At 49.3% G+C, this 26,387-nt stretch overlaps 1 protein-coding gene across 1 annotated transcript in view; it reads left to right on the forward strand.

Moving 5' to 3' along the window:
- The window catches only part of LOC144098176 (uncharacterized), a 103,876-nt gene that overhangs the window by 26,448 nt on the left and 51,041 nt on the right, over positions 1-26,387 (forward strand). Inside the window, exons 9-11 of the mRNA XM_077630695.1 lie at positions 363-462; positions 10,551-10,683; positions 25,865-25,936. Coding sequence (XP_077486821.1) covers positions 363-462; positions 10,551-10,683; positions 25,865-25,936 — 305 coding nt within the window. The remainder of the gene's footprint in view (positions 1-362; positions 463-10,550; positions 10,684-25,864; positions 25,937-26,387) is intronic.

The following is a 26,387-nucleotide window of genomic DNA, read 5'->3' on the forward strand; positions in this document are numbered from 1 at the left end:
GCTGACAGGTTCTGTACACGTCACTCATGAGACAAGAAACGCTTTCTCATTAAAACAGTAATTTCTTAGGCACCAGATGGTGCCACTGGGGTCACCTATGCAAAATCTGCTTGTTTGGGATCAGCTATGCGGCAGACAATATGGATTTCTGACGAATTCTGATTGAATCAGGCAGGTACGTCACCCAAACGTGGTATTGAAACAGACAGACTGTTCTGCATATCTCTGCGTCAGATTTCAGCACAAATAAGCGAGCAGTTTAATAAAGAGAAGAATTTTACGGCGTGCTTTTAGCATTGCAACAGCCAGTATAAAATGCAGCAAGGGGCCCGATCACCTCTCTGTGTATGACAATGGTCCAGGTCCTGGAGTTGCAGTCCAAGTTTGCAGCGGATGACCGGTTCCGCCTGAACGAACGCTTCCTGGAGAGTGATGATGAAGAACCCAGTGGTGGCAACAGAGGTGAGCTGGCCAGGGCCAAGCATACAGCTTGTTTTGAGGGCACATCTTTTGGTGCTGATGGTGGCCTCATGTGCAGTCGGTGGATGAATGCCTCTGAAAGGGACATTAAGCACAAATCTGAGTTGGTCTGTGCTAATAGCATGAATTTCAATCGCACAGAGTGTACTTTCCCGGAAAACAGATTTTATAGGCTGGAAAAGGTAGGAATTGAAGCCACCAGATGCTTTTGCAAGTACTGTAAAAGCTCATTTATTCGAACTTCAAGGGACTGAGCGAAATGTTAGAATTATCTGAAGTTTGAATTATTGAATGACCCCCAAAAAACTGACGAGACCCAGTTACATTGTGATAAGTTTATTTGATGAAAGGCTGCGCAATGGTTGCCTGCTTTTGAGATGAGAACAGTGCTACAGTGACTGTTTTTCACATTTCCATCAATGCTATTCACGTGCACACTTTCGGAAGCATTGGAGCAGAACACCTTCAGAATGAAAAGGACTACCAGGGCATCCTTCACAGTGCGACGTTGTTGTGGTGGAACCCCTCAGATGTGGCTGCACTGCGTGTGAGGAAGGCTTCACTGTGCAAAGAGGGAACAGCACATGACAAGTGCACATTTTCAGCTCACTGCGGATTGAAGGGAGAGAAACTTGTTCTGGCGCCACTCAGCATCCTAAGCGGCGCTCAGCTGGGCACAGTTGGCTGGCTGTTGCTTGGCAACATGGGCCAATGTGCTGAGAACAGAGAACATTTTTTAAATGTTTTTATTGATGCACACACACGCACACACAGACACAGAGAAAGTGAAATATAGTATATTTTGAGAAATCTCTCTTTTAGACTGGAATTAACGGCGGACGGATATACAGTAATCCCTCGTCATAAAGAAGTCAGTGGAATGGTGAAAAAATTCATTATAAGTGGTAATTCGATATGTGACCACCCGAGAAAAGCTAAAGCAGTCGAGCTTTAATTGCACCACAACTGCGAGGATGCCAAAATACAATGTACAGTGAAGCAGGACTTTATTCAGGTACAAAAAAGGCACTGGCTGTTCCAAGTTTTTGCCGGGTGCGTGCAACCCCTGCTCTAATCTGACCAAGCATTGCACAAGGCCGTGGTCGCCTCCCATGCATTCAACCTTACCTTCAGGTATTTCAAATCGCGAAGGCAGTGGCCGCTTTTATGTGGGGGGGGGGGGGGGACCGAAGGGTACAAGAGTATCATGCTGGAAAGTGCCGCAAATGCCGTGGCTCGAGTATCAGGTTGTGTTTGTTATGATCAAATAACAATTAGCCGCACATTGTCGGTACGCAGCGCGATCGTGAAAACCGAACGGTTTTGAAGTAGGGGCATGATTACTGGGCAATTTTTTCCCAACGTGTGCAGCCGTGAAGTTTGCAAAGCGAGAGTTTTTCGACGCACCATTTTCGGCGACACTGTGCTTATTCTACGGTTCGAGTGTCAGTGTTCGCGCAGTGTCACGTCCGTGCCATTGACAAATGTCTAGGAACAAAATTCAATGGCCCTACCACGCATTTAGACCTTTGTCTAGTCGGATGGCGCGAATCGAGCATGACTGGCTCGAGAAAATTGCTGGGAAATCACTGTGGTTGTGTTGACCCGCCATGCTGACAGCCTGGCTCGCTACCGGCGACGCTCGATTTTTTCAGGTTTTCGGCAAGTTATCGGTCGATTTGCATCGTCAAAAGTGTTACAAAGCTAGGGCAGTGTTTTATTGTGATGCAGGCCAGTTATGGCAAACGGCGAGCAAATTTCTCGACCGGTGTCCCCAAAGTCGTCTTCCTGATTTGTTAACGTAGGTCCTCGCGTCGAACATGGCAAAGGGCATGCGACCAGCAGTCGCTTGCGTCAAGGCAGCGGCTCTACAACACTGTTGCTCACATTTCCAAGCGCGACCTGTGGGTCCCCACCTCATTTCAAGCGAGAACTCTCGGGAATGACGTTGTTCGCGCACTTTCGAGAGTTTCATCTGCTTTGGCCGATGTGAAACGTTTAGGCTTATTGACGACTGCGGCAGCCAGGGAGCAGCTCAGTCCGTTCGTTGCTCGGTGCGACCGCAGTCGGCGTCGTTGCCGAAAGCTAGCGGCTCGCTCGCTGATTGGTTCAGCGGTTTGCGGCTCACAGTTGTAATGCTGGAAAATCGAGCACCGAGCGACTGGCTTGTGACTGCCGCTTTTCGACCAATGCGACCGTTTATGACTGTCGCTTTTCGACCTAAACAGTCGCACAGCCTCTGCGACTCGCAAGCATGAATGGGCCCATAATCGGAGAGACACTTCTTTTGTGCTTTTTGGCACATTTCAGTGCCAGAAGTGCTCTTTAGAGTGGTAAAAATTTGCTAATAGCGCACACCCCATGGGTCTGCCCACGGTCTGTTGGCCACTTTTCGGCATCCAAGAGACCACGGTGTTCTGGCATCGCAAAGTGTCAGAAAAGCTTTATTTTTGTGTGGATTCTATCACGGGGGACATCAGCGATGTGATTGTGACCAAGATTAACGGTTCGGGCGCACTGCACTTTAAAATTTGACAGCTTCTGTTCGATCTGCTCTAAACAGCTGGGGGCATTCGGCACTTGCTTTGTACCTGTTACTAGGCAGGCCATCGGTCGTAGGTTTGGTATTTTCGTGGCCTCTTCTGTGCCTGCATGAGACTAATTCGTCGGCGGTATTAATTTGACACTGTATGTGCAAAAGGGTCGCCTCTGCTCTGCGGCGGCAATGTCTTCGCTCACCACGTCGCTCTAAGCAGGTCAAGCTCTTCGTGTGCTTCGAGTAATGCGGCTTAAAATGCATGCGTTTGGGTCGGAATCAGAAGAAATTTCGAATAAAGCGATATTTCGAGTAAAGCGATTTCATTATAAAGAGGGATTTCTGTATATGTATACAGCATAGGCAATTTAATATTGTATACCGCGGGAGTGGGGAAAATCCGCATTATAAGCAGTACTACTGCACTGTAATCAAAACGTAGGTTTTCCATGCATTCGTGCTTTCAGAATGGCCAGCCTACCTTTCAGAGTGTACCTGAGAACGCATCAGACGCACAACACTGCAATCACAGGCAACAAAGAAGTTTATTTGACCTCTTTGTCGAAGCGTCGTAGTAAATGAAAGAACGACCTTATTTTAGTCGCTAATGACTTCAGCTTCGAAAACAGTGAGGCACTTGAGCGCTTACTCGCTGAGGTTTCTCTGAGTGCAGTAGAGATGAAGTCAAGCGCGTCTTTGCACGAAACTTCTGCTGTATTTTCACTCACTTCATCGGGCTCATCCTCGGATAGAGGCTCATTGCGACCGCACACCGCTGCCACGATATCTTCATCTGTGGCGGCTACCTGACACAACACCATGCGGTCGGCGATGGCGATGGATGAACTTATTTCGTGCCGGTTGAAACCATCGTTTCCCAAAATTTTTGCTAGGCATCTGGCCTTGGCTTGCAATATTGAGCCACTCACAAGAACGCTCAGGGCTCGGACCTTGCGAAACAGCTTAAACAAAGCGGTGACATCTTCGTAATTTGACACACGAATCTGCTTTCCTGCAAGCGATGCGGAGTCTTCCTGCATCTGGTGTCGCAACTTGTCGCTGTTCTTCCAAATGGTGGACACAGTAGTGTCGGCGACACCGTACTTTTTTGCCACCATACCCTTTTTCAAACCGCTCTCAACGTCCCTCACAATTCTCTGCTTGGTTTCGAGAGCTTGCCGTTTCCTGCCTTTCGGAGGAGCAGACGCCATCGGAACTGAAGGCAGCCGATGCTGGTAGACTTGCTCACGTTGTCGGCCGACTTGCCTACGTTGTCAACTTTTTTCTACACACCATGACACATGTCTCACTCAGGCATGACAAGATGCTGCCGCATGCGAGCGTAATACGAGCAGCGTTTGCAGCGTCATGCCATGCGCTCGCCGCCGCTGCCGCTCCAGCATGCTCGTTTGGCCGTTCCATCACATGCTTTCAAGTTTTGTCAAATCAGTGTGCCCAATGGAGGCGCACTAGAGAGTGAGATGAAAAATGCCTGCTTTGCGACTTCTAATTTTTTTTTCTATCCTCTCCTGCCTTCAGCCTTGCCTTGAACCACGCTGGAAATGCTCCCCAACCCAGCCTGTTGCCCCTTTCTTGCGCAATCTGGGAAGCATGCTCCTAGTGCCCGCCGGTACCCACGGGCCCATGGCGGTACGTGGGCCGCCAGGCTTTCCAGAACCCACACTATATGTGGTCTTCGGTTACACGCTGCCGCATATTAAGTGGTATGCCAATACATTGAACTCTATGGGAAGTGAAGTAGTTGTTGCAAAAAGCCGCATATAATGCGGTCCTGCATTATAATCGGTTATGTTATAAATGGTCTGAGCTATATCCTTCTTTTTTCTTCTGCTTTTCTAACCAATTATCTTTAAGCAATAAAATATTCGCTAGTAATCTCCATTGATCAACATCACAAATAATAAAAAAATCCCCTATGCTTCTTTGTTGCTGTGGCTGTTTAGTTCTTTTATATATATATATATATATATATATATATATATATATATATATATATATATATATATATATATATATATATATATATATATATATATATATATATATATATATATATATATGGATATATGTCCTTCCCATTACTTTCAGTCTAAAAGAGAGATTTCTCAAAATACACTATGACTAATTGCAGCATTCTGTAGAATGCAGATAATGTGTGTCGGCACATCAACGGTGTTAAGTTTATCTCAAATGGTGCAGCTGACATTTTCAGCACATCAAGTTGCTCATCATACACGTAATATGTGTGCGATCATTCCATGCATACTGCCCACGCAGTACAGAAGGATTATTCTGTGCACAGTGAGTGCACGCAATTTAATGCATGCACGATGTGCCTTACAGTCATATATAATTGCAAAAAAAATTGCTTAGTATTTATGTAAACGCGTGAAAGCAAAGTGCTACCATGCATTGGCCTTCACTGTCCATGCTATATATATATATATGGGACACCAACAGAATTCGGTTAACATGCAGTTGCATAATCAGTTCCTTTGATGTGCCGACTTTTCTACGGACCAACCACGATGAATGCTTCGTGAACAGCAATGACTAAATCATATTTCTTGAATTCATGGCGCCAAAATGAGCAGTGGCTCCCGAGAAAGTGAGCACAGGTAGCAGTTCCAGCCGTATCCGTGTGGGTCTCGCTGCACTCTTCGCAATTCCGAAGGTCACGACCACAAGAACCAAACACCACCGTAGCTGTCGCAGTACCGACGTTACTAGCACATGAAGGAGCACGTCATGAAAGTGTCTGTGGCTGGCGCCGCAAAGCAGGTGAGTGACAGAGTAACGCAACTGACGGAGTTCCCGAAACACACAAGCATAGAGTGCGGCGCTTTCGTGATTGGTGTGACCTAGCGAAGCAACACACGGAATTCCTCTGGTATTCTTCACGCCCTTGGCTACAGGCGAAGACGAAGCCTCCGTGTTCTGAGGGCAAGGTATTGGTCCTGGGCGATAAGCAGGTGCCAGACAGGTTCCGAAAGGTTCTGCAGCGAGGCCCGACACAAAGTATGTGCGGCAGTTGCAATGGCTGCGCCAGTCAGAAATTCAAAAGGGGTAAAGGGAGAAACAGATGTTTTCTCCTTTCAGAACCTTCTTGCGGTTAGATCTTGTTCTTTACCACAGGCGCTAGCGTCAATTCCTCCTTCAGTTACATTCGTAGCGATTGGCGGACCAGTTACGGCTTCAGTGGAGGTTTCTCCAATTAGCCGAGATGGAAGTTGCTCGTGCTTTCCTCCCCCTGCCATGGACTTGCACGGGACTGCGCCGGCTGTTCTAATTATCCGGGTCGAATTAGCGAACTTTTACTGTAGACTGCTGTGCTGTGAAGGCATTTTTTGTGTGTGTATCCCTGATGGTAGGCTACACCGCCACCACTCTTTTTCAAAAGGCAATTACTACAGTCCTTCTTGGTCTTGGACGCCATGAGTAGTTGATTTCATTGCTAGCAAAGGCATGTGTCAGCCCTCTTTTAAATGTGACTTTCCCAGCAATGAATGCATCTTTTGCAGCCGGGCAGACATCAACACGGCCAGAAAGAGCCACAGAGAATCAATTTTTATTCACAGGAGACGATGGATGGTGCTGTCCTCAGCGGCACAAAATGCTTAGTAGTGGTGCTCTGCATATTTCAAAGAGCTGACTTATAACCAAGCCAGAATGAGCTTCATTCCTAATTTCGGTATCTCTCCATTCCTAGCATTGCTACAAATGGCTTGCAATGGTTGAGAGGGGACCCAGTGTCTTGACCTATTTTCCTTATTTGTAGTCTAATCTTAAAGGAACTTGTCACCTTGCTGATTTTAAATCTGAAATTGTTTCTTCCAGAAATCAGTTCCTAAGATAATTTATTTATTTACCGTATTTACTCGCATAGTGAACCCGCCCCTCCTCCCCCACTTTTGTTGGTCAGAATTTACTTTTTTTTCTTCAGCCTTTAGCTTTTTGTAGATGGTTCCTCAGTTTTCCCGCTGTCGCAGCGCAGACCTTGGCAGCGCGTCAAGATGTTGCCAGCCGCTGATAATATCACTTGTTTGTTTATCTTTTGAGGAGATCTGCCAGGGGGGGGGGGGGGGGGGGCTGGCAGCGCACTCTTTGGCAGCACACCAAGATGCTGCCCGCCACCGATAACATCACTATCTTTTGAGGAGAGCTCCTGCCAGGGGGGGTTGGGTCTGGTGGGGGGGGGGGGGCTTGGTCGCAGCACAGTTTGTGCTTAGACCAACTTGCCTAACAGTTTGTGCGGTGACCAACTTTCCCAACAGTTTGTGCTGTATGAACAAAAAGTTATCACAGAAAAATCCTTACTGTGGGTTGCGGCATGATGCTACTGAACAAGGCAGAAATCATTGATACGAACCCCCACAGCAAGGAGCACCTTAATCGTGTGAATACTTCAGATGCTTTTCCATTGACTCAGTCTTTGAGATCCTCGCATTACAAATTTTTAATTACTGTAGTAAGTAGATGCTGTGAGCTAAAGGCTGTAAATCTGGATACTGGAAGCATGGTCACCCTGCTTCTTGCACGGCGTGTCTCAAAAAAACCAGTGCTTGTCATAACCAACTCAAGAATTCCGCTTGCATAGGACTGCACACTGGCCTATGCACAAGAAAAAATAACAAGTGCAAGCTGTGTGATGTCATTCACGCACATTCTTGGCAAGAACCGTGGCATCCTCTAATCCAGTAGAGACTAGCATAGTATCGAAGCAGTTGATGTTTAATTAAATTTACATAGAAATCACAAAAGCTGAGAATTTCGCACCCCTTTATGTCCCAATAATTTCATTTGGAATCACGGTAAAACTTGTTATGAACCAATGGAACTTTGATTTTCTGATATTTTATAATTGTCCTCCTCCGACGCATACTAGTCTCTGGATATAAATTTTTATTGAACATTTTTAATTGGGGCTGGAAAGGGTTAACCTTTTGCAGGCATGGAGCTTTGCTCACTTCTCGGTCATTGTTCATGCCTCGTATGAATTTGTCTGTTTTTCGTCTTTCTCATCATCAATAGTGTCACGTAGTACCATGCAGTAAACCAAGATGCAGAGCCAGCTGGCCCTTGTTTTAGCTCTTGTCAGTTCTCAGTATAGGTTGGCAGACTCGCTCACGAGTTGACTCATTGCAGCTCATTTCAGATCACAATCTGAGTCATGAGTGAGTGTGGACTGAAGTTCAGATCATGACCTGAGTTGTGAGTTTGAACTCACATTCAGATCATGACGAGTTATGAGTGAGTCTAGACTCATATTCAGTTCATGATCTGATTGGTGAGTGAGTCCGGACTTATGTTCAGATCATGACCTGAGTGGTGAGTGAGTCCGGAGACACACTCAGATCATGATGTGAGTAGTTAGTACGGGCTCACATTCAGATCATGATCTGAATCCTGGTCAGTCTGGTATAGTGTGAACGAATCAAATGAAATAAGTCCATGGTATGAGTTTGAACAATCCCATGGTCCTGAGTGGATCCATGATGCCATTTGGGCATGACTTTATAACGTTCATAAACATGAGTTTCTTGTGCACTCGTAATTACGAATGCACTTTTGGTCAATTTCGTTGCTTTGTGGTATGTCATTTTTGTGGCTGTTGCATTCTAGAACATTACTAAAAGGCGAGAAAAGTTGATTAGTCGCCGCACTTGGTCTCATTAGATATTATAGTAGGATACAACTTAAAAAAAACAACAGTTGCTAACACTGGGTCATGGTCCATGGCGTACTGTATTACTCCGCTGCCTCATCGTAATAGTAAATGAAATCAACTTTTTAACATTTGGCTATATTAAACAAGCCAGGTATCAAAATTCTTGCTCCTATAATTTTTTCTTGTGATTAGTTTTTTGTTTAGGCAACAAAAAAAGTTTTAACAATGCCTACCTTTTTGTCGTGGAGGAAATCTGTGAGGCGGTCCTGAATGTGGGCGGAGCTTCACTGCAGGCTTAAGTTGTGTCCGACTATAGCTGTGGCTTCCTGTATCTCGGTTTGGCTATTTCTTCCTGTGCTGTTATTTAATTGGTTGTAAAATACGTGCAGCGGTCTCGGATCTTTACGTCCCGCAAGCGGCAACTGCAGGCCTCTAGGCGTCTCAGCTCTCAGCATGGCCTGGCTACAGGCTAGCTATCAAATCACCTTGCTTTTAGCAAGTTTTTTTTGGCAGTTTATGTGTGTAACTTGGACTGTTGGGCATAAAAGCGATTGAGATGTCTGATGTGTGAGCTGATAGAGTCCTTAGTCAAGGCGAACCTGTATGAATCATGAGTTGAAATGTGCGTGGGTAAGTCGTGGGTTCAGATCAGTCGCGAGTTAAAATAAGTTGTGAGTTGATATGAGTGAGTGAGCCTAGATGAGTCGTGAGTCTGAATGAGACATGAGTCGCTATGGGCGGTTGACCCTGGATGACTGGTGAGTCTGGGTGAAACCAAGTGAGTTGTGAGCCTAAATGAGTTTGATTTCAAGAGTTTGATAGAGCCCGGGCTTCTGTGAGTGCGAGTTTGAGTGAGCCCGGAGGTTGACCAAACTTTTGCAGGTGAGCCTGTGTGAGCACTGGTGATTTTGCCGAGGTATGCTTCTGAGTCATGAAGGGGCCATCACACCTGATTTTGAAGCATAAACTACAATTCCACGAAATTGAAGCTCACTTGACACGTCAGATGTCTTTGAAATGAATTTTTTCGTTTCTTTTTGAACAGCTTCCTGGTCTGCCAACCATAGCAGTCGCTGACATCGCTGACCGGTACCTGTGTATCTGCTGCATAGCAGCTGCCACTGTCTCTGCCGCTGATAGCACGACACCATGACATGGGCTGCGGAGAGCGGGGGAGGGGGGGGAAGTAGGAAGCCCTTGCCTATTTCCGCATGCTTATCTTCCGTAAAAAAAATAGTCTCTCAGTGTGGCCGTTCACCGTAGCCTTCGTAAACTGACACTTCCCCTCGCTTTCCTGGTGCTCTCTGCTGCCGCCGTGCATCGCCTGTCGACAACTGAGCGGCGGCAATGGTGCTCAGCTCATCCTGCGCCTTCTTTACTACGTCCTGTTTTGTGCTTTTGGACATAAACTGTTGTAGTGCCACTTTGTGTGACACTAAAGAAGCAAAAGCTGTGGAGACTACATGTTTGCCTCGAAGGGGCGCCAATCGCGCAGGAACATGGTGCACTGCCAACTGCGTTCACTTGTTGCGATCATGAATGTTCCTCTCATAGTGGTTCGTATTTTATTGTCATGAAATTTTCACGTGAATCGGCGAAATAGCAAGTAAAGCAACATTAGCTAATGGATAGCTGACGCGGCAAGTTCGTTATATCAAGGTCGACTGCTGCAACACCTTTGTTACTTGGAGTTCTTGAATGCGCATGTTCCAATGGGGCCGGTTTTAGCGAATTTAGAAACTTCTTAATATAAGAGAATTCACTTCTTGGAGATTCATTACATCCATTCGAACGGTATTTCTTTTTGCTGGGGCAAATCAAGTCAGATCCTTCCATGCCTCCCAGATGATGACCATGGTACCAGTGCGGGTGACACGGAGTCCCTAGACCCTGAAAAGGAGCGAGCACGCAACCTGGACATCCTCAGGGACATCCTGGGGCCAGAGGGAACCCTGAGTCGCCCAAAGCCCATCTTCAAGTGAGTCTCACCACCCCCTCCAGTCGGCAGGCCATTACGAGGACATCTGGCCTGAGGTTAAAAATGTGAATAGGACTAAATAAATGGTGCATGTTTACAATGGAAGCAACCATGTCAGCTGTGTGAAGAAACAGCATGAACTATGGTACAGTGTTTGCCTGAGTGCACGCACCTCTCTGGTGCTTCGTCGGCTCGGCGCTTCGTGGACAACTAGCGCCGGCTTGCAAGAAATGCCCTTACGAGCAGCGGACGAGGGGGGGGGAGGAGGCAGGAGCAGACGATAAAGAGAGGAGGTGTGAGGGCGATCACGAGACGGCCTCTCAGGAGAGCAGCTTCAGATTGTGTGAGCGCTGAAACGAAGGCAGACGCTGCGTCGCCTATCAAGATATCGATAACCATATAATCCGGTTCCTTTAAACAAGTGGAGACACGGGTCTTGAAATGATAAAAGAATACGAAAGTTTCAATTTTGCAGAAATGGCATATTTGGGATAAATAAACTTGAAAGTTCCTGCCTAAAAAGTTTCAAGGTCTAAATCCGACCTCCAACTAATAAAATACGTACATATTTCGCGTTTACGAAGCCCAGAAATGGTGATCTCGGAACGAAATGCGGCAGTACTTTGCGCCCATCTCTTCCTACAACTGCATCTCCACAATTGAGCTCTCCGACGAAAAACTGATTTGCATGCTGCCATAAAACGCAAGTGAAGTCAACAGAAAATTTATACGTCAACAAATAAGAGAATGGCTGAATAAAGGGATCATACATCCTTTGAAATGCATCACCTGTCATCTTAGCTGAGCAACCACCTCACGAGTAGACACGTAAACAACAATGCATAGTCTATTGCTTCCTCAAGGCAAAACTGTCAAACACGCATGCCCAATGCCGAAAGTGGACACAGCAGTCCCTGCAATTTCTGGATTGCGGTAATTGTCCAAAATTGATGTGAAAAACCCTTTCTAAACATACCTTTACTCGAGAAAGACGGCAAGAAAGCAGCCTTCATGACAGAAGATGGCCACTATGAACCAACATATCGTATTTACACGATTGTAGGTTGACTCGAATGTAAGTCAACCCCCCACATCACATTCCTGAAAAAAAAAAAAAAAAAGCTTGGAGGTCGTTTACACTTGGCCTTTAATAATAGAACGCGATAGCACTATCCTATGGCCTCCGCTTATCGCCAGCCGCTATCGGCTGCCGCGCATGGGGGCGCCCACGGGCACATTCCGAAACGAAAATGTATTAGTCATTGGACTACTCGTCCACACTTGCGCCATCATCCTCACTAGTGCTGCCATCGTGATCGCTGCAGCGGTCCCACAGCTTGTCGTTCTAACATCGTTGTGCAGCGAAATCCCGCACTTCGCAAACAGCCACATCACGACATGGCGTGGAACAGCTCAAAATTTTGCATCGCTGCAGGTGCAGGGGCCACACCTGTTTCACATCGAACATTCGTTTCTTCGGCATAAAGAATGACAGCTGTCTTGAATGTAGCCGTGAATGAGCGCTGTTCGCTTATTGGACCCGGAGCACAAATGACGAAGCACTTCATTTAAAAGTTGTGAAATGTGACTGGCAGTAGTCAAATGTGTCAGAGCCAAATAGAAACTACGTGTGAGCGGCGTCGGCTCTTCTGTCGGCTACCGACACTCCCCGGCGCTGCTGCGGTTCCGAGTGAGGGTGCCGCCGCGGTTGGAACAGCGGCCCACCCATCAACTGTCGACGCTCCCTTGAGCGCTGATTGCACAGTTGAAAGTAAAAAAAAAAAAAACTTGGACGACGCCTGTTAAGAGCAGAACGCGAATACGTTATTGGGCCGCCGCTGCTTATCAGCAGACGCAATCTTTGGCCACGTGTGGGGAGTGGGCTGGTGCCAGTTTGCTGCTTATCGATAGCCACCATCGGCTGCCTCGCACAGGGTGGGGATACCGGTTCTGCGCGTTGACATAGCAGTTGCTCAAGGCGAGCACCAAGAGCGATGTGACGGAGCTACACAGCAAAAATGCAACCACGGTGTAGCATGCCTGGTCTCTTGTTTGTCTCGCCTTTATTTATGGTGGGATGCTTTGGTTTCGATTTTAAGTTGACCCCCCCCCCCCCAACTTCAGATTTTCAAAATTTGAAAAATAGGAAGATGGCTGATCCGCCCGCTGGTTATCGGACGACCTTGCTGGTGTAAAGGAAGTGCACAGCTATCGATTTGGAGACGAGGTGCAGTATCGTCAAGGACTACAAAGACGGTAAGAAAGCGTGTGACTTGGTCAAGAAGTGCGCACTATCGCAACCGACGGTGTCGACGATCATCCGCTCTGCTGAGAAGTTCGACAAAGAAAAGTGCTCGCTTGACAGTGGGCGCAAATGCGTTCGACAAGGTGCCTATAAGGAGGTGAAGGAGGCCCTCTATGAGTGGTTTCTTGGTGCCCGTGCCCAGAACTTGCCTATCACCGGCCCGATTCTGGCCCCAAAAGGTGAAGCAGTTTGCTCTGCTGATTAACAGTGTGGACTTCCAGCAAGGTGGCGGCTGGATACAGAGCTTCAAAGAGAGGCACGGCATTGTCTACAAAGCCGTCACTGGCGAGGGAGCTTCGCTTGACGTGGAGGTGAAGAAGTGGCTGCAGGAAACACTGCCCCGCATCCTCGACAACTACGTTGACGCCGCCGTATACAGTGGCGACGAAACGGGGCTGTTTTTCCAGATGTTGCCCTCCAAGACACATGCACTGAAGGGAGACACGTGCAAGAGCGGCAAAAACAGCAGGCTGCTCCTCACTGTGTTTTTGTGCGCCAACATGGACGGGAGCAACAAGTATCCCACATTTGTCATTGGGAAATAAAAAAATTCCCACTGCTTCCGCGGTGCTGCCGGGATACCAGTACTCCACCGTAACAATCGCAAGGCGTGGGTGACTTGAGAACTTTTTCGCGAGTGGCTGTTGGAGTTTGATCAGTGCATCGAACGATCGAAGGGGAAGGTGGCACTCGTCCTGAGTAATTGTAGTGCCCAGCACTCCTTGCCCAAGCTCTTAAACATTAGAAGTTTTTTTCCTGCCTCTGAACATGACGGCAGGCTTGCAGCCCATGGATGCCGGCGCGATCGCCAATTTTAAGGTGATGTATCGTCGCCGCGTCCTGAGCAAATTAGTCTTGTTGATGGACATGGTCGCGCGGACAAGAAGCAGGGAGCAACCAGACTTGAAAATCAATCTGCTGATGGCCGTGCAGATTATATCTGGTGCGTAGTCTGAAATTGGTGCTTATACGGTGCGGAACTGCTTTAGGAAAGCGTGCTTTATCTGAGGCAGGAGTGACTTAGACGAAGCCTGCGAAGTTCCAACCGGAGAAGGGATGCCAGAACCTTGGTCTGCAGTCGATGAGGATGCTTCACGACTCGAAGAGTTTCTGCATGCAGACGATGCATTAGTAACATCAGAACTTCTCACCGATGAGGTGAGCGTGCTTGAATCGGACAGTGACGATGACACTGACGGCGACGACGGCAACGATGACGCGGTAGGCCAGGCTGTCTCAACATTGTCCTCACAGGAGGCCCTGCAGTTGATTCAGTCCCTCCGGGGCTTCATTTTCGCAACGGACCTTCCGCTGCATTACGTGGAGTTCCTGGATGCCATGGAGAAGGATGTCGGCAAGCTTCGCTTGAAGCAAGCAAGGCTGACAGACATGGGGTTTTCTCGTGCAAGCCAGTGAGAAGTACATGGCGAGATGCTTGTGGCAATTTCACCCCAGCGTTTCTTCGGGATTTCTCAAGCTGAGAGGGGGCTGCGGCAACCTTCTCATATTTTTTACAAGGCCCCTTTCGGGGCCACCAAAACGATGCCTCGGTGGGGCTCGCATGTCACTTGCCATCCGTGACCCCTCTTTGCAGCTGCTATGCTTTTTTTCATGCAACCCATTTATAACAATTATCGGTTATAACAGTGGAATTTTTGTGGCACTTGAATATTGTTATAAGTGGACTCGACTGTATTATCTACAGATGGCAACATTGTCACATCCAGGCGAGAAAAGCTGTTGCCGGATGACGTGCAGCAGCTGCATTTTTTGCAAGAGAACTTATAAATTATAAGCACTTCAGCACGTTTGAATAAATTTGGAACTATTCAATATTCATTTCGATATTCGTTTTTTTTTTTTATTCGATTCGAGAGCTAATATTCAGTATTTGCACACCCCTACTTTTTGGACTGTGTACAGCACCCTCAACCATGCAGCACCCTCAACCGCCGTAAATAATGGCAGCCATCTCGAATGTAGCCGTGAATGAGTGCCGGTCGCTTACCGGACCCGGAGCACATATAACAAATAACGAAGCACTACATTAATAACTTGTGAAACGCAGCCTGCAGTAGTCAAATGCGTGAGCGGCGGCGGCTGTTCCGTTGGCTGCAGACACTTCTCGGCGCTGCTGCATTTCCGAGTGGGGGTGCCACCGCCATTGGTACAGCGGCCCTTCCATCAAATATCAGCACTCCCTTGAGCCCCTAGTGCACTGTTGAAAGTTAAAAAAAAAACTTGGACGACGCCTGTTAAGAGTAGAACGTGAATGCGTTATCGGGCTGCCGCTTATCAGCAGACGCAATCTGTGGCCACGTGGGGGGAGTGGGCTGGTCCCGGTTTGCTGCTTATCGACAGCCACCATCGGTCGCCTTGCGCAGGGTGGGGATCCCGGTTCTGCGCGTTGACATAGCAGTTGCTCAAGGCCAGCACGAAGATCGATGCGACGGAGCCGCGCAGCAAAAATCCAACCACGCTGTACCATGCCTGATGTCTCGTTTGTCTCGCCTTTATTTATGCTGGGATGCTTTGGTTTCGATTTTAAGTCAACCCCTTATGGATTTTCAAATTTTGAAAAATAGGTCGACTCACAATCGTGCAAATACGGTAGTCATTGGACTACTTGTCCACACTTGCACCATCGCTCTCACTAGCACTGCTGTTGTGATTGCTGTTGCGGTCCCACAGCGCATCATTCTAATGTCATCATCCAGCAAAATCCTGCTCTTCGCAAACAACTGCGCCACAAAATTGCGTGAAACAGCTGAAAATTTTGCCTTGCTGTAGCTGCCACACCTGTATCACCCGTTCCGAGACGTCAAACTTGTGGCCCGGCGCGGTTGTTCGTTTCTTCTTTGGCGTAAAGAATGACATCCATCTTGAATGTACCGTAAAAACCGGAATATAGGTCGAATTTTTTTTCAAAAAACCATGGTGAAAAGTCGACCCCCGTCTTATATACCGGTCATTGGCGGAAAAAATACGGAAGTCTTGCAACAATGGGTGGCTGAAGTCAGCAGCATCCATCACCATCGCCATCAGCAGCAGTGCCGCCATTTTGCGTTTCAGTAGATGCAAAGCGGAAGCTAACGGCAATTTACCATCGCCTTCAAGAAAAACACGATTAAGTACGAGGAAGCTCACGGGAACCTGGCGGCACAGTGCGAATTTGGAGTATCCGAAAAGAGCATTCAATACTGGCGGAGGCAGAAGCTGCGTATTACAACTTGCAGCAACCAGAAGAAAACATTTCGTGGGCAGACCGTAGTGTATCGAGAATAGGAAGGAAACGTTGCGCTGCGAGCAAGATCGCTGCCTGTGACTGCCGAATGCATCCGCGTGAAAGCGGCAGAGATCGCGCGTGCCTCTAGACTCACGAGGGCGCAATTCAAAGGCTCGCCATCCTGGTTGCGGCGATTCATGAAGAGGAGGGCTTTGCTCTACGGCGCCGTACTTGCCTGTGCCAGAAACGAACACGCGGGCCAATTGGTGCGCGATATTGTTAAAAAATTTGCCGGGTGTACATACAAGCAGCATTTAAATGAAATTAAATACTGTCACCATTGTGCAACCTCTCGAGTCGCATTTGTTTCAAAGGATGTCTTTCGGTACTTTTCCCATTGAAAAAGATCTTTTTCATTTTTAGAATTGGTTAGTTAGGGGGTCGACCTATATTCCGGTCCGACCTATAGTCCGGTTTTTACGGTACCCATGAACGAGCGCTGGACGCTTCCGGGACTCGGAGTACAAATGACGATTGACAAAGCACTACATTAAAAACTTGTAAAAAGAGAAACTACGCGTGAGCGGCATTGGTTCTTCCATCAGCTATAGACACTCCCCGGCACTGATGCTGTTTTTTAAAATTCGTGGGCTGATTGGTGTGCTCGTAGTGACCGATTTTGAAACTGAAGTCGTGAAAAAAGACGTCACTATACCGATGACGTCACCAGGCCATCACACGCTGTCATTCGCTAGAGCCACGGCAGCCACGATGTCGCGGGCACACTTCTGTTAGCCGTGAAAATCGTCTGCTCGTGCCGCCGCGCGACCCTCTCGGGCAAGCGTGAGCCAGGCCATTGCCTTCGCGCATATGGTTTCAGTTTTCCTCTGCCGCCTCCTTTTGTCGGGAGTTCGGGAGCCACTCGCAGTGGCTCTCTGAGTAGCTACTGTCGTCGCTGATGTTCAGGTGGTACGGCGTGAATGCATAGAGCTTGATGCCCATCGCGGCCGTAAGAGCGAGCAGTCGCGCCTTGAGATCCAGGTCCATTACTGCTAACTACAACAGACGACAAGCAAAAAAACCCAATGCGCACCGCAATCACGCCGCCGACGCTGCTGCTGAGGTGCTAGGAGCGACAACCAGAAGTCGCAAAGTGAACGTCAGCGGATGACGTATTCATGGGCGGAGCCCAGTCCCAGAGCTGTTTTCTTTATTTTTGTCTGGTGCCCCGCGTGTACGAGTTGAGGGGGGAGAGGAGGAGTGTAATTTTTAATCTTCTAAATCTTCGTTGTTATTGATGCTAGCTTAGAAATTCTTGCGTTGGGGTGACGAGTGATGAAATGCCTATCGCTTTACATTATCTCAATTAATTTATTGTATAGTCCCTTTAAGAGTAGAACACGAGAGCTTTATCTGGAGAGCTTTATCAGCAGCCGCAATGTTCAGCCACGCGCGGGGGGGGGGGGGGGGGGGCAATTCTGTGTGTTGACAGAGCAGCTGCTCAAGGCCAGCACCAAAAAAGATGATAGCCCTGCCCCGCAGCAAAAATGCAGCCACGCTGTAGCATCCCTGTTTCGTTTGTCTTGCCTTTATTTATGGTGCCATGCTTTCGTTTCGATAGTAAGTTGACCCCCCCTCTTCGGATTTTCAAATTAAAAATAATTGATCGTCTTACGATCGTGTAAATACGGTAAATCTGGAAAACTACATTTCAAGTCAACCATCGGCCACACATTGGGATAAAAAGCTCACCATTCGAGCTTCTCTTGGGCTATGTACAACGAAAGTATTTCGACAACGAAACGAACGCACCACATAACCCAGAGGATGATGATGAAGTTAAGAGAGCCCAAGCCAATGCTACGCTCACGAGCTATCTCCACAAAATTAAAATTACGCACGATAAAAAACACTGACCATCCTATTTCAGCGTTGGCAACGATGTATGGTACCAAAAAGGCAGCAGAGAGAACGAACTAGGGCCGCTCTATGATGGGCCATGCACAATAATTCAAGTCGACAAAGACATTCACCATCGCAAAAAGTAGAAAACGATTATGAAGATTATAGGTTCGCCATAGCAAGACAGCTGAAGCATCACCATGTACAAGACTTTGGCACAGTACTAACCACGTCGCCTGAACATGATGATCCATCTGTACATGAGATTCCGTGCAGCATGAAGCCCAAAGAGACCTCACATGACACCGGAGATCCCCCACCACTTTCAAGAAAACCTCCAAAGGGGCTCAAGGACTACGTAATTGAGTAACGCTACATGAATCACCGGCATTGTGGTGAAGCAGTGTTTTCGAGGCCCAGTCGTGTTAGCCTGTTCACGGACGCCTCTCCTCTCTGGCACTTCGTAAGCTCTGCGCTTTGTGGACAACTAGCGCCAGTTTGCAAGAAATGCCCATACTACGAGGAGGCGAGAGGGCGATCATGAGACGGGTCTCTCAGGAGAGCAGCTTCAGATTACGTGAGCGCTGAAACGAAGGCAGACGCTGTGTCACCCATCACAATATCAATTACTGTGTAATCCGGTTTCTTTAATAAACCTCTTATATTTATAACTGTGTCTTTGTACGATGACTTCCGACTGACAACAGGCTGAGAACACAAGGTTGTAAGTCTTGGAAGTGTTTTGCACCTGCCAGCCAGAGGTCTCTGACTTTCTGCTTGGGTTCACAAAAGTGCCATGCCAGTGCAGCGCCAGTTCTTGTGGCATGAATGTAGCCTGACACTAGCGGTCTTGTTGCAGTGGCCAAATTGAGCGCCAGTGTAGAGACGTTCATCTGCTGCACTTGTGTGTTCAGTGTTTGTCATATGTGTTCAAGAGGTCTGAAATTGCACTAGTTGTATTGAACGCTCTGCATTTGTTTTAAGTATTGCATCTCTTGAAAGCAGCAATGAAACTTGCCAGTTCGAGAAGTGATGAATTTGGCTCTGCATTTTCTGTTCCATTGTGCAAAGTTGGGTTGGCCGTCATTGCGTCAACGGACACTTTTAAAAGGTAACAGCGGAATACTTGGACATTGAAGTCAAGAAGTTATTCACACTGTCAGTTTGTATGCGAGGCTCAGGCTGCCGCCATTCTCTTGGGAAAAGTGTCCCTGGTCGTCCACAAATTACAGCATGCGTTCCGTATCTGCCAGCTGGGCTGTGCCGACTTCTGTGTGCGTGGTCTGATGCATGTTTCAGCACATGCTCCACTCAGCCGCACGAGCCTGATATCACGACCCTCTTGACCAATCAAGGATTTTCGTTATGGAGAAACCCGGCTGTTTTTGCACGACGACGAGCTATATGCTATCGCATTATAATGAGTTCCTTCAATGCATGGATCTCAATAGGTCCTGGCACTGCCATTTAGTTTGAATTGATAAGCTTTCATGCACTGCTGCCCGTAAACAGCACTCGGTTAGTGTTGGACATCGATAGGCAGAGCACCTTCTGTGGTCAGAATTTTGGTAAAATTTTTCAATTCCATTCATTATAGAAAATGTTGCAGCATCAGGGATAAAACGTATAGAATGCCACTTGTAGTGTGGCATGATTGGAGGTCTTTCTTGTGGGCTGTTTTCTGGCTGCCAGCAAAGGTCAGGCAGCCCAGTGCAGTAAAATCTTTTATGATGCGATCCCGGTTGATACAAATTTCGGGATGATACAAATTCATAAAATGCTCTAGCCAAAGTGCATCAAAATGCAGTGGGCAGAAATTTGGATGCTACAGACAACCTACTGTCTTACTGTGGATGATAAAAATGCGCGAGCTGGGACAGCACCCACTGAACAGAAGATGGCTGCTGGAAAGCTGCAGCAACCGACCACATATCTGGTTCCGGGGCACTGTCTATGGGCGCAAGAGGCGCAGACGGGTGCGGACCACCCGGCCACCTGCTGTTCTTGCCACTATATCTTCTGTGGTGCTGCTGGCAAATGTGGGATGAAGTGTGAACTGTGGCGTGAACGCTTCCCACTACGCCACCAGTCACCTGTGCAGTGAGGCAAAGCCTGCCGACGGCCATCCAAACTGGCGCAGCTTGGCACTCGGCAGTTGAGTATATCTGTTTTATGGGAAACTGCCTTCGATATATAAAGTAAGGAATGCATTTGTTTGCTAAAAATATTTAGGGTTTAGGAACAGTTTAATATGGCCAATAATCCATAATATTGTCATTAAGAAACTGTTGGCGTAAGCAGGGCTGGTTTACTTGCTTTAATTAGACGCGCAAGACGTTGGAACGCGCAAGGCAGCAGGCAGCACGAGAGATGAAGAAGACGAAGCATCCAGCCCCGAGATGGCTCAAGGCTTGCCAACTGCCAGGAAATGCAGTTTAGCCTCTGTATGGCGCCACTAGAGGAGTTAGCAGCGTAGCATTGCTCCCCCTCTCTTGAAGACACCTACTCGGTGTGGTAGCAATTGCAGGCAGGACCACTAGGGTAGTCGCACGTGTCTGGCGTGTGGTGTAGACACGCGCGAGGGGCTAGCGGGCGTGGTACGGCTTCATCCGAGCGACGTGGACAACTTCGGAGGTCGGCCGTCTAGAGCGAACTGTTCCTTGGGGGAGAACTTCGTAGGTAACTTGACTGAGCTGGCGGAGCACCTCGTAGGGGCCAAAGTATCTGCGTAGAAGCTTCTCAGAGCGTCCCCTCATGCGGATTGGGCTCCACACCCAGACTTGTTCGCCGGGCAGGTAACGCACATTTCGGTGGCGGAGGTTGTATCGCTGAGCGTCGTGAACTTGCTGGTGCCAGATGCGCTGTCGAGCGAGTTGGCGGGCGGCCTCAGCGTAACGAACAAATTGGGCAGCACCCATAACAGAGGGGGTAGCGCTAGCTGGAAGCAGCACTGCATCCAGCATGGTTGTGGCTTCGCGACCATGTACTAAACGAAATGGAGTGAAGCGTGTTGTTTCCTGGACCGCAGTATTATAAAAAAGGTGACGTATGGGAGTATGGCGTCCCAGTTCCGGTGCTCCGCGTCGACATACATAGAAATCATGTCGGCGATCGTCTTGTTGAGCCGTTTGGTGAGGCCGTTCGTTTGAGGGTGGTAAGCGGTTGTTTTGCGGTGACTGGTGCCGCTTAGGCGCATAACCTCCTGCGTAAGGGCCGAGGTGATTGTTGTTCCCCTGTCAGTTAAAACGATGGTGGGTGCACCGTGACGAAGCACAATGTTTTGAATGAAAAAGTTCGCAATTTCGTCAGCAGTACCACGGGGAAGAGCTTTAGTCTCACGGTATCGGCTGAGGTAGTCGGTGGCGACCACAATGTAGCGGTTACCCAGAGAGGGCTCCGGAAATGGGCCGAGTATGTCCATGCCAACTTGGTGGAAGGGAACCTGAGGCGGATCAATAGGTTGGAGTAGGCCGGCTGGCTTAGTCGGCGGCGTCTTGCGACGCTGGCACTCGCGGCAAGTTCTTACGTAACGTTTCACAACTGCAGCAACCCTTGGCCAGTAGTATTTTTGCCGTATTCGTGCCAAAGTTCGACAAAAACCCAGGTGACCAGAAGATAGGTCATCATGGCTCGCCTGCAGGACTTCATCGCGAAAGACCGTAGGCACGACGAGTAGATAGACAGCTTCTCTTGGACTGTAGTTTTTCTTATACAGGACGCCGTCATGTAAACAGAACGACGACAGCCCGTGCGAAAAGATTCGCGGCGGAGACTGAGCGCTTCCTTCTAGATACTCAATGTGGGGCCGTAATTCCCTGTCGTCCCTTTGGTGTTGAATGAGGATGGACGTGGAGATGGCACCAAGAAGAACAGAATCGTCCTCGGGGTCAGCTCGGTTGTTCTCGATAGGGGCACGAGACAAACAGTCGGCATCACTGTGCTTCCTACCAGACTATAGACGATGGTGACATCGAATTCCTGAAGTCGAAGGCTCCAGCGTGCAAGCCGTCCCGAGGTATCTTAGAGGTTCGCCAGCCAACACAGCGAGTGGTGGTCGCTGACGACCCTGAAGGGGTGGCCATATAGGTACGGGCGAAATTTTGTTACTGCCCACACAATGGCCAGGCATTCTTTTTCGGTGGTGGAATAGCTCGCCTCAGATTGTGACAATGTGCGGCTCGCGTATGCGATTACGCGTTCGAGACCATCCTGCCTCTGCACAAGGACCGCACCGAGGCTGATGTTGCTGGCGTCTGTGTGTAGTTCAGTGTCGGCTGACTCGTCGAAGTGTCCAAGGATGGGCGTACTTTGGAGACGAGTGCGGAGGTCTTCAAAGGCTTGCTGTTGCTCCAGGCCCGAGAAGAATGGTTCAGAATCTTTCGTGAGTTGCGTGAGGGGCTCAGCGATCTGGGAGAAGTTCTGCACAAAACGCCTATAATAGGCGCAGAGACCCAGAAAGTGGCGCACACTGCGCTTATCGGTGGGCACAGGAAAAGCAGCCACGGCAGCAGTCTTATCGGGGTCTGGGATAACCCCTTTAGCGCTCACGATGTGGCCCAGAAACTTCAACTCTTCGAAAGCGAAGTGACACTTTTCGGGCTTCAGGGAAAGACCGGCCGACCGAATTGCTTCGAACACAGCGCGCAGGCGTCTCAGGTGCTCTTCGAACGTGTCAGAAAAGATGACAACGTCATCCAAGTACACGAGACAGGACTGCCATTTGAGATCGGCAAGAACGGTGCCCATCATCCTCTGGAAGGTTGCAGGAGCCGAGCACAGGCCGAAAGGGAGCACCCGGAATTCGTACAGACCGTCCGGTGTAATAAAGGCGATCTTTTCCCGGTCGCGTTCGTCCACCTCGATTTGCCAATAGCCGCTTCGTAAATCTAGCGATGAGAAGTACTTGGCGTGGCGCAGCCGGTGCAGGGAGTCATCAATACGCGGGAGAGGATAAACATCCTTTTTAGTGACTTTGTCTAAACGTCTGTAATCAACGCAGAACAACAGGCGACGCCCACAGGCTCGTCGATGGCTGTATCACGTCGTCCTTGAGCATTTCTTGAACTTGGCGACGAATGGCATCGCGCTCCTTCGAAGAGATGCGGTAGGGCGGCTGACATAACGGCCGTTGGTTGGCGTTAACTATAATTCGGTGCTTTGTGAGCGGTGTCTGCCTAACCTTGAGGTCGAGGCAAAGCAGTCGCAGAAAGACTGGATAACGCTTTCCAAGCAGCGTTTCTGGTTAGTTGGGAGGTTTGGGTTGACCTCAGTGTTTATGGGAGTGGTCGGTGCCTCCACTGATGCTGGGGTTCCGGACAAAGCGTGCTGTCCCGCGAATTCGCTGAGTTCCTCGAAATACGCAATAGCTGTTCTGCCAGGCGAACACTGAGGTTCACAACCAAAATTTTTTACCAAGAGTTCGGTTCGGCCCTTGTCCAGTTCAACAATTCCACGAGCAACACAGACTTGCCGACCAAGGAGCAGCGACATGTTGGTTTCAGCAATGCCACGAATTTTGGTGCTGTTATCGCACTCTACTGTAACAAACATGCTGGATCTTGATGGGATCAAAACGTGGTCGTCACAGACGCATAACTTAGCCCTGCGTGGCTCGGTATCGTCGTTGACACGACCTTGGGTGGAAAACGACACGATTAGCTCCTGGAGATTTATAACGGCACCGTACTCTTGAAGGAAATCCAAACCGAGTATGAGGTCTTTGGAGCACTCGGGTAACACAGCAAAGCAACCAGGGAAAGTAACACCGTGGATCTGGATTCGCGAAGTGCAGACACCGATCGGAGTTACCATGTGGCCACCAGCTGTCCGGATCTGCGGCCAAGACCAAGGGGTCAGTACCTTCCTCAAGACCGTGGCTAACCGTCTGCTCATTACCGAAAAATCGGCGCCGGTATCCACGAGTGCGGTAACGTCGTGGTTGTCGGCGGATACCGGAATTTCGGCGGAGGCCAGTCGGTCGCAGCGTCGCGGCGAATCGTCGGGTGGAGGCTCTAGACTCGGTCCAGTAGTGGCAGCCCTACCCCCGGAGGACGCCGTCTTCAGTTTTCCCGACGTGGGGACGTACCTCTGAACTGGCCAGAGGATGACGGGCGGCCGGGCGAAGAGAACCGCCTTGGGGATGGCGATCGGGACTGGCGTCGCTGTGAGGTCGAAGATTGCACGTTTTCAGCCAAGTACTGTTCGATATCCCGTGGTCTTTCACCGTAGCCTGGTCGAGGTGCGTCAGGTGAAAACGCCCTTAAACCCATACTGCGGTAGGGGCAGTGGCGGAGGATGTGGCCAGGCTCTCCGCAGTGGTAATAGAGCGGCCGATTGTTTGGCGTTGCGGCACGGAGGGTGCTGTTGCGATTGGCTCCTGCAGGTATTGCACAGGAGCGATGGGGGAAAAGGCTCGCATCGCTGGCCCGGGACTTCGTAGCGCCTCGCTGTATGTCATAACGGAGGGCGCCGGGTGTGGAGCGGGGGGTGGCTGCACAACTCGTCGGATTTCTTTGCGGACCACGTCCGTAACGGCAGCGACGCTGACCTGTGGAGCTTAAAAGCGAAGTTTCGCCAGTTCCTCGCGCACCAGGCTTCTTACAAGCTCCCGAAGGTCCTCGGCGGGCAACGACATAGGCGTGTACTGGAAAGCGGCTGCTACAGTAGCCTGACGTCTGTAGTGGGCGCCCGTTCCTGTAAAGAGCGCTCGATACTCATTGCCTCCTTGGTGAAGTCGGACACTGTTCGTGGCGGGTCACGGACCAGTCCGCCAAACAGCTGCTCATTTACGCCACGCATTAAGTGGCGTACCTTCTGGGCTTCGGGCATAGCAGGGTCGGCCCGATTGAACATTCGGGTCATGTCCTCGATGAACATCGCGACGCCCTCGTTCGGCTGCTGTGATCTCGAGCGCAGGGCGATTTCAGCTTTCTCTTTTCTTTCGCTGCTGGTAAATTTCGCTAGCAGCTCTCGACAAAAAGCCTCCCAGGTGGTAAAGGAAGCTTCGTGGTTCTCAAACCATGTTTTGGCCGAGTTCTGCAGCGCAAAGTAGACGTTGCGCAGCTTGCGCTCACCGTCCCACTCATTGAAACCCGCCACTCGGTCAAAGCTGGCCAACCAGTCTTCGACGTCCTCGAACCTGTCCCCATGGAACGGTGGCGGCGATCGAGGTGCGTGAAGGACAAATGGCGGGGCATTCCCAGAGTGCTGACTTGTCTGGCTAGCCGCGGTGGATGTCATGGCCCTTACCGGCGCTGTCAGTTGACCGAACTCGGGTTGTAGGCCTCGCAGGCGGCGGCTCGCCTTGTGGACTGGTGTTGTAGTCACGCGTTGAGAGCCGACGTCAAAGGTGTCCTCGAGGTCAGCGTACATGGGCCGTTACCCCGCACCTCCATCAAATATGTCACTGCGAAACGGTTGGCGTAAGCAGGGCTAGTTTACTTGCTTTAATTAGACGCGCAAGACGTTGGAACGCGCAAGGCAGCAGGCAGCACGAGAGTTGAAGAAGACGAAGCATCTAGCCCCGAGATGGCCCAAGGCTTGCCAACTGCCAGGAAATGCAGTTTAGCCGCTGTATGGCGCCACTAGAGGAGTTAGTAGCGTAGCAATATCCATGTTCGTGGTAACAAGGTTTGACTATTTTTCATGACCCTGTAAGACTCATGTGATTGAGATTTCAGTGTTCCTTCACTTCCAGAGTCGCGTTCTCTCGTTGCTGCCCAATGAGCGGGTTTGTGCCCACTTTGCAGGGATGCCATGCAGCTGCGCTTTGACCCAGCCAAGGACAGTGCCGCCAAGTTTGAAATCAAGCCCGAGCAAAAGTAAGTCGCTGAGTGCATGCACTGCAGCTTCAGAGTTGCATTTTCAGACCCTTGAAGAGACCCTGAAAGGGGCTCCTAACAAAGGTGCAGTATTCAGCATCTTGACGCTTTTCCTTCTCCTTTTTGCATGCTTGTTGTTCCTCTGCTGCCCCCACCACCAGTGGGGGCCAGAGTGATACTGCTGACTGGCCACGGCCATCGTAGCTGCTCAACACCTGAAAAAATCTAGCCATCTCTGAACAGAATTACGCAGGAGCGCGTGATGGAGGAGGCACGAGAATGACTGACCAACTTTCGCGCGTGATTGTGGGTTCTGTAGCAGGGAACCCACAGTTGTTCATAATGACAGATTGTAGTGATTAAGCAAGGTTATGTGTGCACCTCAGAAGGTGTTTCAGAGCCCCTTTAAAGGAACACTGAGGACAGTTGCACCAAATTTTTGCTCTCAACA

Source organism: Amblyomma americanum, chromosome 7, assembly GCF_052857255.1.
Source record: "Amblyomma americanum isolate KBUSLIRL-KWMA chromosome 7, ASM5285725v1, whole genome shotgun sequence".
In the NCBI taxonomy this organism is placed as follows: Eukaryota; Metazoa; Arthropoda; class Arachnida; order Ixodida; family Ixodidae; genus Amblyomma; species Amblyomma americanum.